The sequence below is a fragment of the Manis javanica genome, chromosome 4 (genome assembly GCF_040802235.1).
Source record: "Manis javanica isolate MJ-LG chromosome 4, MJ_LKY, whole genome shotgun sequence".
NCBI lineage: Eukaryota > Metazoa > Chordata > Mammalia > Pholidota > Manidae > Manis > Manis javanica.
The window spans coordinates 106,164,955-106,181,761 of NC_133159.1; the positions used below are offsets into that span (position 1 = coordinate 106,164,955).

Sequence of the window (16,807 nt, forward strand, 5' to 3'; positions counted from 1 at the left end):
TGGCAGATGGTAAGCAATAAAATCATTGCCCTCCTCTTTCTTGGTTTCTTAAACAGCAATCCTTAAGTTCTCACTCTCAGTACCATGAATAGGTGATTAATATAACTGATGTAATTTGTCCCAGCAACTTCAGTTCATTTAAAGCAGTTAGGTTTTGTTTTATCATTTCTTCAATTTCCTCCTACCAGTGTTAATTCTCTCTAACTCATTTGAATGCCAATTAATTGCCAGCCATTATACTAGATATAATATACAAAGATATAACCATTTCCGCTTTTAAGCCACTCTCCATCATTTGCTGAGCACCTGTTACATGCCCAGTACTGGGCCCAGCCTTAGGAATACAAAAAAGCCTTATGCCTACAGCCTAATGGGAGAAGACAAATAAGTACAAGGAAGTATTGGGGGACTATAGTGGAAGAGTAGAGTGAGGCGACACGGAAAAGGGCCAGGTAAGGAAGAGAGTACAGAGAAAGTGATACTGTTTTGATAGATGAATATTTACTGGGTGGAAGGTGGGGGAAAGATCCCAGAGAGACGCAAAGCCTGGTTCTTGGGAGATCAGCAAATAGGGTGTGACGAAAATAGGGCATATGTCCTGCCAGAATTCAGGCTGGAGAGAGAGGTAGGGGCAAGGACAGGTAGGTCCTTACTATACTGTGGTTAAGTAGCTTAGCTTATCCTGAGAAGCAGTGGGAAAGTGATTAGACTTGTGTTTGAGAATGCTCTCTGGCAGCAATGTAGAGAATAAACTGGTGGGGGCAGGACTATTTAGACTTGCAGTATCTCAGGCAGAATATGAGGAAGGCTTGTATTAGGGCAATGGAGCTTGGAGAGTAAGACATGGATTTGAGAAAGTTTTAAGGAGGTAGAATCTGCTGTATTTGGTTGCCATCTGAGTGAGAAGGGTAGGTGCCAAAAATGTTTCCGGTCTCGTCCCCAAGTGTTAGGCCTGAATTTCCCCGGAAGCCTAGCTTCCCTCCGACTCCGCGGGGAGGCACCTCTGGGCCAGCAGAGGGCGCCCGGCAGGCCGCAGCGCCCCAGAGTCGCGTGATGGCCGCGGCGTGATTGCTGCTATACCTGGCCGGGCGCCCCGAGCCGGTGAACTTCGCGCAGAGTATGTGTGGCCTCCTGCGCCGGCCCAGGGCTCGGGCCGTGGCCCACGCACTGCAGCTTGAGGCCAGGAGGACTCGTCCTCTCGGACAGGCCATTTCCCGGAGCTTCGATCACACTTGCGCTCCAGGTTGTGGAAAGATGGGGGAGGGTGTCCCAGCGCGAGGATTGGGGGAGGGCCATACCCACCAGGAGGGCAGGGCCGAAGGTGGAGCCTGGAGTCGGGCGGGAGCTAGCGGCAAGAGACCTGGGGCCCGAGCCATCGCTCTGACTCCCGTATGAAGCATTATCACCTCCTAACGCCATCGCGGGGTGTCGCCCAATTTTTGAAAGCCCTGCCCCACTTCTTAAGTATTAACCCCAAGGGCTCACTCCCTCCAGCGACCCCCTTTCTGCCCTTTTGCGGCTGTGGACCAACAGTCCAGACCTCCGGGAACCGAGATGCCCACAAATCGTGGTGTGGACCTAGGTGTGGCAGTCATTCTGCAGTCCAGCGATCTGACTGTCTTGACCCGAAGGACACGGACCCTCAGCGTTTTGCCCAATCTCTGGGTACCCCCAGGTGAGCACCCTGAGGGTGGTGCCCCAAGTGCAGAGAGGAAACTTGCCCTTCACCCAACACTGCTTTCCCAGTCGAGACGGAAGTAGGGGCAGAAATATGGTGTGTCCCATTATCATAAGGGGCTGCAACTGCATTTGTACCCACTGGAGGAGGGAGCAGTGTAAATAGTGAATGCTGATCCCTGGCTAAGAACACCACCATTCCCCTATTGGTCCCATTGTGTTGCAGGTGGTCATGTGGAACTTGATGAAGAGGTAATCAATCGGCTGATCAAACCTGCAACCTGCCCTGAACCAGAGACCTGTCTGGGACCACCCTGGGTGTGGAATGGGGGAGGGGCAAAGGAAAGACTTGGAGGAGTCAGGCACTGACCTCTCTGACCTGCACTCTCTCACTTCCAGCTGCTGGATGGGAAGACTTCGAGAACTTTGGGAAGAGAGTGGACTACAGCTGCCCCAGGGCCAGTTCTCTTGGGTCCCACTGGGGTTATGGGAGGTGAGACAAGGACCTGGAAGAGGTCCCTTCCTATTAAACCAAGAGCCCTCAACAACTTCTAACCCACCGCACAGCCCTACCAACCTCCAACACAGGGGAAACTATGAAATGTGCATGGTTTGGAGACCCCAAACACCAAGTGGAGACTCCTTACTGTGTCCCTCCTGTGCCATTTCTATGCCCCACTTCCTCAGCTGTATTTACAAAGTCTTAGACAGAAAATTCTCACTTTCGCTGTTTTCTTCTTAGTCTGCCTACCCTCCTAGGCTGAGCTGGGGTCTCCCCAAATACCACCACATCATCCTCTATCTACTTGTGGCCTCCCAGGAGTCCCAGCAGCAGCTGCAGGTAGGGTTGGCAGTGGAGGAAGTAAATGGGGCTCAGGACACCCAAGCAGACTGCTTCTGACTGTTACTAAGTTGGTGGGGGTAGTCACAGGTAACCAAGAAATCCAATAGACTCTCCCCCTGTACCTCACCTCTCCATTCTGCCAGTGGGTAGTCTGTGATAAAAAAACAGGCCTCCCAAGAGAGGTCATGACTAAGCCATCAACATGTCTGGCCCCAGACTCGGATCCAGCCAAACCCAAGTGAGGTGAGTGCCTTTACATGGCTGGGACCAGATGTGGCTGCTACAGTGGCTGCCACAGAGGATGGAACAGAGGCACCCAGACATCTCCCCCAGAACCTATCATCTTCTGTTCTATAAGTAATAACTTCTCCCTGACATTGTAACACACCAACACTCACATTGAGAACTTCAGCTTCTATTCCCTCCTCAGGAAGGAATTTTGTGCTGGAGTCTCTTAGGGAGAGAGTTGGTTAACTAATAACGAAGACAGCACATGAGATCAAAAACAATGCCCATTAAACTCCAAGAGTTCCTGCTCCAACTGGGTAGCACTGAAGACTGGATCTGAGTCTGTCTCTCCCACAAGGGCAAATCATTTAACCCTCCTTGAACATGTTTCCTTTCTGTAAAATGAGGTTGACACCCACCCTACCCCTCTCCTGCAGTGGCTGAGAGGACTCAATGACCTGATGGACATGGAAGTGGGCTAAGCCACTAGACAAAGCCTAGACAGTTATCACGCAGTGCGGTGGAACTAGAGGAGGATGAAGGAGCTCGACCTTTGGCCCTGCCTGCGTTTACACTGCTGCAAACGACCCCAACCATAGCAGAAGACAAAGAGAGGGTCAGCACTGGGACTAAATTTGCCCTCAGGCTCTGGCTGCAACATCTAAGCAGGTAAGGGTGAAGGACCTGAGAGCTCCACAGCATTGGGCTGCATGCTGTAGTGTTTTATGGGCGTGGGGGAGAGGAAGGCAGAAAGAACAACTGCTCTTGGAAATCCTCAGGGTGACACCTCTACTCTGTGAAAGTGGAGCTCATGTGGACCCAGGACCCACAAAAGAAGAACAGAACATGGACCCCCTCCTCCCAAAACTGGGATCTGGAAAGCAAAGTGCATAATCCCCTCCCCAGCCTACCTACCTCCATGACACTCACAGAACATTCACAACCTTTATTATGGGTAAGAACTTTGTACAACTTTGGGAATAACAAGTAAAATTACAACATAAGTCCCAGGCCGTGGAGGAGCCTGATAAAGGAGACTGGGGGGAGTATGAGGGTCCTCTCACCTCCAAGGAAAGGTGTAGAATAAGCCAGACCCAACCACAGGGCCATGAGCCTTTAGAAGCTCAGGGTCTTGGCTGGTCGGCATAAGAAACACTGTGAACTTAAATATATAAATAGAGAGAAACCCAGGCAATAGGCCAGGCCCTGCTTCCCAAAACCCTTATCTTCTCTTCAGTCATACTGGAAAGTAGGAAGCAGGGGAAGACATCTTTGGAGTATTTTGGTTTTTCTTGTTTATGTACAAAAAATCTGGAACCCGAAATAGTTTTCTGTCCATGTATCTGACTGTCTGTTTCTCCACCTGTGTGTTTGGCCAAAGAGAATGGAATGGACAATCGATGTGGGAATGGAACAGAGCCACATGTGGGTCTGGAGAATGGAAGAGAGGGCATCTGGGGTACAAGAGAAGGACCTCGTCCCACAAGGCACTAGGGAGTCATGGCTGAGGATCCAGCCCTCCCCCCAACTCACTTTCCATCCCATTTGCCTCCCACTGCCTAGGTAAACATACCCAAAGGAATGTGCCAGCCATCTAAAGAACATTTCCAAAAAGAATCCCAGTGTCCCTAAAAAGAGGTTAAATATTAACCCTTTGGGTGCTGGCCTTCTCAGACAGAGAAGAGGCCAAAAACAGGTGTCCTTGAAGGTCTTTCAGGCCTTTCGCCAAAGCCCCCTGAGAGGTCACAGAGGCCAGGGGTCTGGGCTCCACAGCATATTTGCTTAGTGTTGTGTTGGGAGGCAGTAAAGGTTCCATAATCCAGGGGTCTCAGTCCAGGGAAATGATGTCTGACCGGCAGTCAGTCAAAGAGGGACCCAAGGGTAGGGGTCCTCCATGCCCCTCCCTCAAGGCACCTCCAGGGGCTACAATGCTACTGACACGGCCAGGAGGGGGTGCTGGAGTGGTGCTGCGGTGAGAGCTCCCCAGTGTGGGGGCTAGTGGGCTCAGGAAGTGGGAAGGGGTCCCTCGGTACTGGAAGAAGTGGCCAAGGGCATCCTGCTCATCTAGCGAGGTGATGACAGAGGGACCATAGTGCTGGGAGGAATCAAAGGCACAGTTTAAGATGTTAGTCTAACTTCACCCACTTCTGAATCATTCATGTCAGAAATACCATGAGATAAATCAATCCCTCTGGATTCCAAGGTATTCTCTGAGAAGCAGGAGAGCCTCTGACTCTTTCTCCTACTTACCCCCCACACCACCCCTGTTCCCTGCCTTGACACGGTCCTTCCAGCTTGCTAGGTTCTTGGCCCTGTGGGCGTCTGAAATGTATGGAATGTCCGGCAGGCATGGTGCTCAAGTTCACATGGGCTGGGGGTGGTGAGCACACAGTGGGCAGAATTACACTAAAAAGTCTAGAGAAAGAACAGTAGTGGGTTCAAGGACGACATGGGTGACATCTGAGGACGTACCAGTGGGACTGAGGGGGGAAATAAACTGCCTGCACATACCTGCACACACCCCCATCCCTGGCCTGCCCTCAGAGAAGTCAGTTTAGGTTTTCAGGGAAAATGAGAGGGGGAAAGGAGTAGGAAGAAAGCTTCAGAGGTCTGAGATCTTCATGGGAAAAGGATCACTTACCTGACCTTCAGTCTGAAGGAAAGAAAATAAATCTAAACCTGGTAGGAAAAGAAAAATTAAAATCAACCTCCTGTCTGACCCCTTCACTGCTAAAAATAAAAGTTCCTTGGATTGTGGTCCTTTGCAAGGGAGCCAGAAAGCTTTGACAAGAAGCAGGGGGTTCTTCTGGTCTGGATCTCAGGAGGATGTGGCAATGTAGGGCCCCACCCTGCAATTGATGTCATACCTTGAATATCGGCCCCCAGGGGGAAGGCAGGTGGGTACTCATGTAGTGGAAGACTGGACAGGAAATCCCCACCCAATGTGCCCACAGCAGGGCTCCGACGCACTGAAGATGGCTGGTGACCAGGTGTCAGGACCCTGTGAGGAGAGAGGAGCTGGGCAACCAGCAAGCTGCAGCCACCCTCACCCAGCTCAGCCTCTCAACTGCCCTCTCTGCCCCAGGGTTTGCCCAGTGATCAGAGAGCATTTCTGACTTCTTCCTCTGCCCCTTCTGCTATAGACTCAGCCTGTTTCCTCATACCCTTTGCTTCCAGGTAGGGCCGCGATGACAGCTGAGGTGACAGGACAGTGCTTTTTGGTTGGGGGCAGATCCTCTTCATCTGATGAGCTTTCGACTGTCAAATCAATAACTTCGACTTTCTTCTTATTTTCTGATGGATTGCCCTCTTGGACTGGGCTGTACTGGAGGCCTATGGGTGGTAGGAAGACTGTGTCTCAGAGAAGAGGCCATCCAAGACTTAGCTCAGCTGGGAGACAGGGGTTCACTCACCATCCAGCCCATACCCTGGTGGGGGGCAAACCTCAGATGCCTCCTTCTTGGGTTTCATTGGACACCAGGACCCATCTTCCATGAACTGGATCTCATCACAATCCGAGCAGGAATTAAGAATCTCCATGAATAAACTGGGGAAGGGGAGAGATGGGAATTCATGGGGCTGGAACAGTGGCCAAGGAGTTCTGGGACTCAACTTCCTGATCTTCAGTTTCCTCATCTGAAAATGGGGCTATTATTATCCACCCTACTGACCTCTCTGAGTTACTGGAATCAAATAAAATAAGGTATGTAAAAGAGCTTTGCAAACTTTAAGTGCTCTTTTAACATAAATACATTCTAAACACCATTTCATGTTATACTAGGGACAAGACAAAAGGAGCAGAGATACAGAACTCTATAAACATTTCAAACATAGCACTGGGAACAAGAACCTTAATGTAGGTTCTAGAAAAGGGGTTAGGATTAGTTACATCAGCATATCCAGTCCCTCAAAAGAACTTTACTCCTGTGCTCAGTGAGAGGTCAGGTAATTTTTATAGTAGAGATATTTTACCAATTGGATACCCTGGCTCTGCCACTTACTAACAATATAACTTTGAGCAAGATACTCCATCTCTCTGGGCCTGTTTTCTCACCTGTAATGATAATACCCATCTCATAGGGTTACAAGGATTCAGTAAGATAAGGAATGCAAAATGCTCAGCAAGATGCCTAGTATGTATTAAGTCCTCAGGGTTGGAAATATACATATTATAAAGGGCATATATAAATAAATATATATAAAGTGGGATAGCTTAAGAGTTAGGGTTCATGGGTAGAGAAGTGCTCTCTCTCAGTCTCTAGAGAGGGAGAGAGAGAGAGTCCTAGGGTCCTAGTGGGTATCCTAAGAGTAAGGGAAATAATGCAGAATGGCCCTACCCATCAATGATAAGAGATTCATAGGGAGCTTTCTTGTCACAGACAGGACATGTCCACGTTGGCTTCTTCTCATTCATCTGCAGATAAAGGGCAGCATCAAAGCTCTGCAGGTGGGCACAGGTGAGGGCTCGACAAGGAACAGTTAGGCGCATCTTCCCGAGCTGAGGAGAGACAAATTCTCTGGTCAGAGTCCCCACAACCCAGAAAGTCTCATTGTGATAACCCTAGGACCCATCATCTAAGTCCAAGTGTAACACAACCCTCCTCCCACTTCTCCCTTGTACCCACCGGGCACATGAGTGACACCCGGAGACTTGTAGTGGCCACCTCACTGTCCGGGTCAGCGGTCAATTTCTCCTTGACTGAAACAAGAGTTAGGCCACAGCCATGGAGTCAGCAAAGCTGTAAGGAAGCCTGGGAGGTGGTAAGGCCAGAAGCAGATGGCTCTGGCTGAGAGGCAGCTGGGGAGAGAGCCTTTGGGGAACAGACGGATGTCACATGGGGGTGGTCTGAAATCGGATTATGAAGGATGGGTTGTGGGGAAATATTTCCCCATCCCTGAAGATGCTTAAATACAGCTGGGTGACACTTTGACAGAGATGACTTAGAGGAAACTGAAGCATCACAAGAGTTGTATTAGATGATTCCTAAGACTCTTCTCAGTCTACAGAGAACCCATATTCCAGCAGGCCTGGAGTTAGGGTCTGTGAAGTGTGCAACGCAGATGGATAACAGGGAATAAATGCAAAGGTATCATCACTCAGTGTCTAGGAGTGATCTGACTTTTCAACCAGGAAGATTCGTGAGGGGGATGAGGAAGAGCTGGGGTTCCTGTGAGAGGTGAGGTAAATTGTCATCAGAGGGGTATGGGTTTGATTATAAAGGCTGGAGGGCCAGAAGACTTGGCTCCAGATCAGACTGGAAAGAGAGGCAGCATGTTACTACTCACTCAGTGCCCGGGAGTGATCTGGGTTCCGGATGCCCTTTGCTCTGAGTTTTTGTAGAAGGGTCCCTGCAGTCAACTGCCTCACCAGGTACACAGACAAGGAGTAATTCTACTTGGAGGTGGGGGGAGACAATTAGCCTCTGCTTTGCACACACACCCCACCCCCCCTCCTTTGTTCTATGAGAACCAGAAACAGCAGGTTAAGAGAGAGACACATAAAGAGGAAGATGTTTCCCCAACCCGGGACAATAGATAAATCCTCCTCACTCCCTACAGGCTTCTCCAGGCTCCCTGCCTCAGCCATGCTCACCCGTCCAAACTCAGATGACCAGTTGACCACGATGGTGTTGGGAACAGTGGCTGAGAGACGGGCCAGGGGTGTAATGCTGATGGGGCGGCTGGGCCTCTTGGGCTCAGCCCCATTCTTGGTTGGGGGAAGGTAACCCTGGGGAAGGGAGGGACTGGTCAAGACATCTTGTCGCAGGTTACCACTCCCTGGAGGGAAGGCCAGCTCACTCACTGACTAAGGAGATGGGGGCCCATTCAATGACTCAAAAGACTGGGGCACCATCTAGGGTTGCTCGTGGGGTTCAATTTGGTGGGGCAGGGAAGGAGAGCTTATTCACTGAGTTCCTGAGGAGGAAGAATGAGAACACCCCACTCCCTCCAAATCTCAGCTCTTAGGTCATCCCTTCTGAGAAGTCCTCCCTGCCCTTTTGAGTTGAACTAATGTCCCTCCTCTAGGTTCTGACAGAATACTTGTTCAGCCCTATCTTAGTACTCTCTAGATTATACTGATTCAATCAGTAAACTAAACACTGACCATGAGCCAGGCACTGTGCTAGGCCTGTCTCTTTCATAATAGGTTTGCAATTAACAAATATGAACTGATACAGAGAAGGGGTTACTGCCAGAAGAAAGTTAGAGCATTTACCGGCAGGGGGCACAGTTTCCCATTGACCTTGACAAAGAGGTTGGGGGGGAAATAATCCTCCTGTGGGCAACTGGTCTCACAGAGACAGAACCTGGTAAGAGATGAGAGAAGAAAGGGTAGGAGGCAGTTTCCTGAGGGGAATCTGGCAGTGAGGCAGGGAACCTCAGAAAACAGTCATGGGTATCTGTAGCCCTCAGCATCAAACATGATTCCCAGGAATGGAGTGGATGTGGCAGAGCAGGGATATCCTAGAAGTATCTGTCATACCCTTATTTCAAGCCAACCCCCCATGGGAGCCCAGCAGGGCAGGGAGGGAAGATCAGCTCACCTTAGCTGCACCTGTATGGTATAATCGCATTTGGCTCCTGGCAGAACCTCTCTGTAACACAGAAGGAGAGGAAGAGGTGTGAGTGTGTGATCCCTAGAGGGCAGGGGTGAATAGACAGTGACAGAAAAGGTTAGATATCCAGGGACAGAAAAGAGACACACAAGAGAATAAGAGACAAAGCAGGTACAGGAGGGTAAACAGGGAGGCGAACAGGGCAGAAGAGAGTCAGAGAGCAGAAAGGGGTAACCACCCTCAGATGTGGCAAGAGGACTGAAAGTGATGTACCTGGACGTGAGAATCTGCTGCACTTGCTGTGGCGTGAGGGCGAATGTAAAGTGGGCTTCCTCAAACCGCTGGCTTGAAGTGGATGCTGAAGACACAGAGGGGCAATTATTCCCAAGCCTATCCACAGATAGGTTGCCCCCACCCCAGGCTGCTGATCCCATAGGACTAAAGCCTAAGAAAGGCTTGGGGTAGAAGCATGGAGTTCAGGAAAATTGAGGGACCACAAAGAGCCTTACCAAGGGTCGTGGGCCGGATAAGCTCCCCGTAGACTTCATAGAAGGGCAGCGGTTTCATGGTGACATCAGGGTGCACAGGCTGCGGCAGAGGTGGGTGAATGTCTACTTCACACTTGGGACCCAGCACAGAACCAGGGGCCAAGAGGGCCGAGGGGATAGGAGCTAGAGGACCAGGGGAGCCTACAGGAGGGGTGCCAGGGGGCAGAGAGAGCAAAGAGAGATCAGAGGGCCCTAGGTTCTTCCGGGGAAAGCGGCGGCGGTAAAGTTCTTTGATCTTCATCTGGACACTAGGGGCACAGCTAGACTTGAGGAGGTGCAGGGCCTTGGCCAAGAGCTCGTGCTTCCGTCCACTCTTGTTCCGGCCAGCAAAGCCGAGAAGCACCTGGAGCTCAGAGACCCGGAAACTCATCACCATGTGCTGTGGAAAACAGTGAAACTTTAGAATCCTACCTTACACAGGCCTGTTCTACCAAGGACGTGGGACTGAGCTACCAAGCGCGTAATTGCCTCTTTCCCTCCAGCACTGATCAAAAACACACTGTGCAACTAGAAGATTACTGCCAGATAGCCAATCTGGCCAAAGGGACATCTCAGTCCCATTTCAGCAACCCTCAGGTCAACCCACCCAGAGCTTGAGCAACCCTATCTCCCCATGCCTGGAGACTGACCAGGTGGTGGCAGGGTGCAGGGTGCACACAGCAAACCATCGTTATGCACACCTCTGAATCCACCACAGACTCCTACCTCCATCCCTGTCTCAAGCCTGATTTCCCTTTAAGTGGCTTATCTCCTCTCCTGCTCTTTCTGACTCTCAGACCCATTCACAGCCTCCTGGAAAGAAGACAGGAGAATGGAGGAAAGAGCGGGATAAGAGGATTCAGGTGACAGCCCCACAGGGAAGAATGGGGCCAGGTAGCTGGAGGACTGTGCCCCATGGCCCACCCCTCCCAACACCTCAATCCACCTCAGCCATTTTGCCCAAGCCTCTGAAACTTTTGCAGCCAGGTTTTTAGGTCAGGGTTCAATGCTCATAACTCCCCCAAATCCTTTCTCGGTGTCATTTACATAACCACCCCCACTCAGTCCTATTTTTCTGGGAAAGAAACAAGACCAAAACTTGGGGTGAGGCAGGGTTAATATCACGAGTCCAAATATTCTTGTTTACCTATTTATTCCATCTCCCAGGAACTAATAACCTGCTTCTCTCCTCCATACAGAAAAAAAGTGATCCTCCCCCTCCACAGGGGTAGAAGAGGAGTGGACGAAGATCTAAACAGAGGGAGAATGAAAAGGCACGCAGTCCCTGAGCCAGGGTGCAGAACTGCAAGCTCTCCTATGCTCAGGACTATGGCTCCATTTCAAGGGCCAGAACAAAGCCAGGAGGCAGAAGGATGAACCCAATGGTTTCTTAAGGTTCTGTGAGATGTCCTCGGATATGGTCATTCTCAAGACTGTGTGGTAACAGGAGGACACAAAAAGCTCTTCCCGTAAAGGACACCCCTCTGGGAATGCTTAGAAGACCCTGTCCGCGGCAAGCCTTGCTAGCCCTCTGCAATTTTTCCCCTCAAAGGAGGCTTATAGCTTTGGGCCCCTTTTGAGGAATGTGATTAAAACTTTGCCTCTCTACCTTTCTACCCGTCCTTATTTCCTCCGTCCTGTCTTTATTTCTCCATTAGCTTTGTCAAAAACTTCCCCCTTTCTATCCCTAGTTTCTCACTCCTGTCCCCGCCCAAAGACTCCGACTCACTAAGGCAGGACCTTCCTCTCTCAGTCTCCAGAATGCTTCTGCCCCACCCCTCGATCTAACGCCCGCACAGCCCCGCCCCCTCGATCTCAGCCGCCTACTGATGCTTCCCAAGGCTCGGACTGCTACAGCAGTCCAGAGCCTCCATCCTCTCAGCTGCATATCCCTGGGAGCCTCCGGTACATCTTCCCCCAGCCCCATCCCTACATCTGCCCCCTACTGTCGCATCTCTTGGCCGTGATCAACTCGCTCCCTGTGCTTCTAGAACAGCTTTTCCGCCGGCCCTACCCCAACATCTGCCTCTACTACCAAATCCGACTTCTACCCCGCGTCTCCGCCTCCGGCGCCTCGGCCCCCAACAGCTGCAATTCCCCTCGGCCCCACCTCTACATCTGCCCCGCGGCCCCGCCCCCGGAGCCCCGCCAAAGCCCCTTCCTTGCTCACAGCCGCTACTCCCCCATCGCCAGCAGCCAGTCCCCGCCACGTCTCCAGCCCCCACACGAGCCCTCGGCACCCAGTCTCGGTAGCTTCCATGACTCGGCGTACCGCCGAGCTCAGTCCAGATGGGGATGGGGGAGGGGGCCGGTACCTTTAATTCGCCCAGCTCCGCCATCTTGAGACATCGCAGGCGCCCGAGCCCGAGCCCGAGCCCGAGCCCAGGCCCAGGGACAGGCGCACAACTCTCCACCCCGGCGCCGGCCGCAAATGCCGCCCGCTCCGCCCCGCCCGGCCCCCTACACCTCCCCTTCCCAACCCCGCCCGCCTGGCTTCGGACCAGCCGCCGCCTCAGCCCCTCCCTTCACAGCCGGACCCAGCCCCCGCACGTCTTTAGCTAGTACACAGGACTCGGAGACCCGGAGACCCCCGGAGACCCGGAGGGAACTTGCGGCCCGAAATATCTGGGGTCCCCGAGGGTAATGGAGAGGAGGTGGACCCGAATGCCTGGGGGAGGGGCTTTGCCACGCCAGAGATGGGAGGGGATGGGCTTTTACAGAGCCAAAGATAATTGAAATACGGAGGGAAAGCATGGAGAACTGCTTAATCTCAGAAATGGTGGCGGGGGGAAGCGGGGGGAGCGAAGTTAGAGTGAATACCCTCATCTCCCTCTCTACAAATTGAACCGACAAAAGTCTAGAGCCCTACCAACTCGGGAAATGGGTGAAATGTGACTCACTTTAGAAAAGCTGTGGAATAGTGAATAGTTCAAGACGGCTAGTCTCAATCCTTCACCACCACGCACCTCCAAGCACTATCAACTACAATGTAGCTCGAGGATCGGCCTGAAACTCCGCAGCAGGAAAGTTTGGTGTGGGACTTACCAGCAGAGTTGCACGGAGCGGCAAGGAGCCTCCGGAGGCTCAGAGAGTGGGCTGGGGAGGTGAAGGAAGAGGGGCCCGGCGTCGCAAGCACAGTCGGCTAAGCCGGAGGTCGGTCGGGCGTCCAGGCGGTGAAGCCACAACTCCTCCCGGGCAGGAGCTCCGCCCCACCCAGCGATCCGACTGGCGCCGTCCCCTCCTGGGTTAGCCCGCCTGGACCGCGGAGTTGGGGGAGGGGGCGGGGTCTGAGGCAGGAGAGGGAGGGACTCCAGCCGGACGCTGGAGAAATTAGCTCCTCTGAGTGAGTGGATTGGGAGAGAGAACGTTGTTGGATCCTATCATTCTCACTACCGCCCTAAATTCTTGGCGTCGGTGCACGGTCTTGAGGTGAAGGCATGCTGCAAAGAAGACAGTGTGGACCAGGGATCGAACCGCATAAAGAGGTTCCTACTTGGAACGAAACTCCTACTCGGAGGAAAGCCTGGGCTGCTAGAATCCAAAGGGTACCTAACCCCTAACTCTACCTGTGGTCCCCCACCCCCTACTCCAAATACTCAGATCATTACCGGAGACTTCACATCTTTGGTGTTGGTGGCGGTGAACAGCGGGGAGGTTTTCCTACTCAAAAGAGTCATATTTCTGCCCCTCTCCGAACTACCCACTCTCCTTCCAAATCCTTGGCCCTTCCAGAGGCCCATTCTCAACCAAGCAAATAGTCACTAATTGCAAGCTAATTGCAATTTCCGTGAAAGTACCAACTTGACGGCAGTTTACTCACACTAGGTATTATTTTATTATAGGTAGTTGGATGGGACCTAAGTGATGATATCATTTGTTCAATAAATAATTGAATGCAGAGATTGTTAGGTGCTGAAGACAGATAAGCCTTGCAGGAGCTCTCAGTCTAGCAGTAGTGTCAAGACAGTTAAACCTATAATCAGCATACCAAAAAAGTTTTAATAATATGGATAATCCTCTCTTTTAGCTTAAACCTTCAGTATAATCCTTTCCATGAGACTCCATGCAAGACGTAAGACCGAAGGTAGCAGCCTACTGATATCCCCAGGTATCTGCTGAACTGGACCATGCCCAACTGCTTTATGGATTATGTCCCTAGAGAAGATGTCCACTCTCTCCTGACAATCAGGTTCCTTCCTTGCCACTTTGCTGCCAGCAATGATGGGAACTCAAGCTAAACTCAAGATCAAGTATTTGGTTCTAAATCCCAACTTCTCTCTCCCTCCAACAGTTGAGTCTTCATTAGGCCCTAAGCTCCTTGTTTTATTCAGTTCAGTCCTCTATACATCAAAAGTTACTAAGGACTAGTTTGTATCTTCTAGAAGTTTCATAGACTTCAAGGGAAGGAGAATGGAGAGGATTAAGAAAAGAGATGGTGGGGTTGGATATGTTGGGAGTGGATATGTTCATTATCTTGATTTTATGTTGATTTATGGCTGTATACATATGTCAGAACTTAACAAGTTGAACACTTTGATCAAAGTTTTGACCTGCAGTTTATTGCATGTCAGTTAGACCTCATTAAAGCTGTAACAATGTAAAAGAAAGCCAAGCCTCACCTTGAATCCCAATGGCTTCATAGAGGGGAAGTTATTGAGATTAATAATGAATGTGAGGTTGTAAATTCTAGCATCCCTAGAGGATAACAGAAAACTAGGAACCAAGGCACCTGAATCTGATCCTGCATGCAAGCTCCATGAAGACAAGACTTGGTGCTGTTCACTCCATCCCCAGTGCCTGGCACATAGTAGACTCTTTAAGTACCAGTTTAACAAATGAATGTTACCAGACAAAGGAGTGAAACTGCAAATCAGGACCAAGTTCTGGACTGAGGGCATTTAAAGACATTTGGAACCCCATCGTGGCCCACCAAGCTTCACCTACTCACCCATTCCTCCTACAGCTGAAGCCTGGAGAGCAGGGGGCAAGTGAAACAGGAGTACCAAGTCCCTACTGAAGTCCCATTAAATGGGCAGCCCAGGAGGAATGGGGGGAACATTAGGACTAGAATTACTTTGGGAAAGAAAGATTTATTTATGAAATCAAAGGAGTTTTCAGGCCTTGGGGTGGTTGGGGAAACAGTTTCTGGGGTTGAATAGATGGAGCTTGTTTGGGAAGACCAGGGGCTGGGGAAGGTTCCACTCCTGTGTTAACAGTAACCTCATTGACCATTCCCACAGCTCAGCCATTCTGGGATCATCTTCCAGGAGCCCAAGGGGAAGTCAAAGTCCTGGCTTCCATTACCAAGCTGTTTTCTGACTCATACTTGAGCTTAGCCAAAGGATCTCCCCCTTTCTAAATCCTTCTCTCAGCAGTTTTTTCTTTCTTTCCAGCCCACACCCATATATGATAAGATCTGTAACAGTCCTTTTGTATTCTTTGGTAACTCTAAGAGCAGGAAGGAAAAGAAAGTTTCCATTCCCTTAAGAGAAATGACTCCCACCTTTCTGATGCTCTTCCTCTCCCATCTGCACCCCTTCTCCCTTTCTCCATCAATTGCTCCTAGCTCCATTCTCCCAGCCTTCAAGCAATCCTGTGCCCAGGCACACAAACCCCAAAGCTGACCCTCTGCTTCTCTAAGACCTAATCTACAAAGCTGCTCTTTTCCTGGCCAGCCCTGGAACCAGGCTCTGCAGACCTTGTGTGGCCCCCTGTCTTCTCTCAACCCAGTGAGTCCATTCCCTGCCAAATACTGCCTTAACCCAGCTTAACCGAGCAGGAGGCGGGCTGAAAGAAGGAATGGGGAGGGATCCATGTGTGGGCCACCAACCACAATCCCACATCTTGGAGGAATTCACTGTCTCACTCTCAACCTAGGAATCTGGCTGGTGGAGAGACAGGAAGTGGAAGAGGTCTCCCATGGGAAGCAGCAAAGAGAGATACCTTTTTTCAGTCTAAGAACAGAACTGGAGGGAAGAAACCAACTCTGAGTATTCCTTCATCCCTTTCCCAGGAATCAGACTTTTCATCCCTCTTTGCACCTGGAACAGAGAACACGTCATGTGCCTCAAATGTAGATTTGTAGTTTAACACAAGATAGACATTTTTTTTTTCATAAAGCAGAAATTTTATTAAGGGGGCACTTTTAAGATCAACACACATGGAGAAAGGAAAGCAGCAGGATGTGATAACAAGTGCTTCACAGCATCAGCCACACTAATATATTTCTCTTTGTCTTAGATTCAATAATAGAATAGTCTAGTCTTTTCCTGCATAGGAATTCTAAAGTTGTTTTCTTTTATGTGCTTTCTCTGACATGACTCACAAACAGGACAACTTCTGAGAAACAAAGAGCTTTGGAAGAAAGGGTACTGTTTTGAATTGTAGAGAATATCTTGGAATCCATTTTCTCAGTTTTTTATTCCTAACTAAGTGACTTCATTTCCCTCATGGAGTGAGAAAATGTGATTTCTCTTTACAAATGATTACTGAAGTTTCCTCATTGACACCCAGGTGTTACACTCATCTGGATCCATTACAGACTTGTTTTCATAAAGACCTGTGCTTGATTCTTCTTCCAAATACATTTCATTACCTGACATACATTGCCCTTATGAACCGATGCCTGCTCACTTGTCTGGCTTTGTCTTCCTCTAAGCTCCTGCCATCCAAAACCATAATCCAGTTATATACTAAGGGATTTATTATTCCCCAACATTCATGTCCTGTCGTGTGTCATGTTTCATGCCTTCCAATGTTCCCTCTATGTGAAATAGCTTTACCTGGTTAGCTACTTTTCTTCCTTAAAGGCTTGGAGTCAATAATTTCCTCTAGGAAGCCGTCTTTTTGACATTCACATCCCAACGTGCATTTGTTTTCCCACCCTACTTTCCCATAGTATATGGTCTCTTTCTCTGTTGGATTTACTGTCATGTATTTTCATAGAATGTTTACTTGTATCTCTCTCCTGGATG

General features: G+C 50.2%; 2 protein-coding genes across 5 annotated transcripts; one reads left to right on the forward strand and one right to left on the reverse strand.

The window, feature by feature from the left end:
• The first annotated feature begins 792 nt into the window (after window positions 1-792).
• On the forward strand, window positions 793-3,663 carry NUDT17 (nudix hydrolase 17). Its single transcript, XM_073234534.1, is given in 9 exon segments — window positions 793-1,133; window positions 1,135-1,243; window positions 1,495-1,675; window positions 1,904-1,940; window positions 2,077-2,170; window positions 2,420-2,518; window positions 2,738-2,878; window positions 3,255-3,418; window positions 3,529-3,663. Coding segments are annotated over 9 exon segments (1,152 nt in total). The 5' UTR covers window positions 793-921; the 3' UTR covers window positions 3,644-3,663.
• A 17-nt stretch (window positions 3,664-3,680) lies between these two features.
• PIAS3 (protein inhibitor of activated STAT 3) lies at window positions 3,681-13,102 on the reverse strand. Of its 4 annotated transcripts, none has more exons than XM_017665724.3 (14): window positions 12,879-13,102; window positions 9,816-10,233; window positions 9,580-9,664; window positions 9,295-9,345; window positions 8,967-9,057; window positions 8,343-8,477; window positions 8,036-8,141; window positions 7,375-7,448; window positions 7,087-7,247; window positions 6,163-6,296; window positions 5,914-6,082; window positions 5,617-5,750; window positions 5,391-5,428; window positions 3,681-4,844 (listed from the first exon to the last, which is right to left on the reverse strand). In XM_017665724.3, the coding sequence occupies exons 2-14, from the start codon at window positions 10,228-10,230 to the stop codon at window positions 4,578-4,580; spliced, it is 1,860 nt and encodes a 619-aa protein (XP_017521213.1). In that variant the 5' UTR covers window positions 10,231-10,233; window positions 12,879-13,102; the 3' UTR covers window positions 3,681-4,577. The 4 variants fall into 4 exon arrangements, with proteins under 4 accessions (XP_017521213.1, XP_017521214.1, XP_017521212.1 ...); XM_017665725.3 differs by lacking the exon at window positions 12,879-13,102 and adding an exon at window positions 12,149-12,290 and having other exon boundaries at window positions 3,681-4,112; XM_017665723.3 differs by lacking the exon at window positions 12,879-13,102 and adding an exon at window positions 12,149-12,290.
• Between the last annotated feature and the right edge of the window lie 3,705 nt (window positions 13,103-16,807).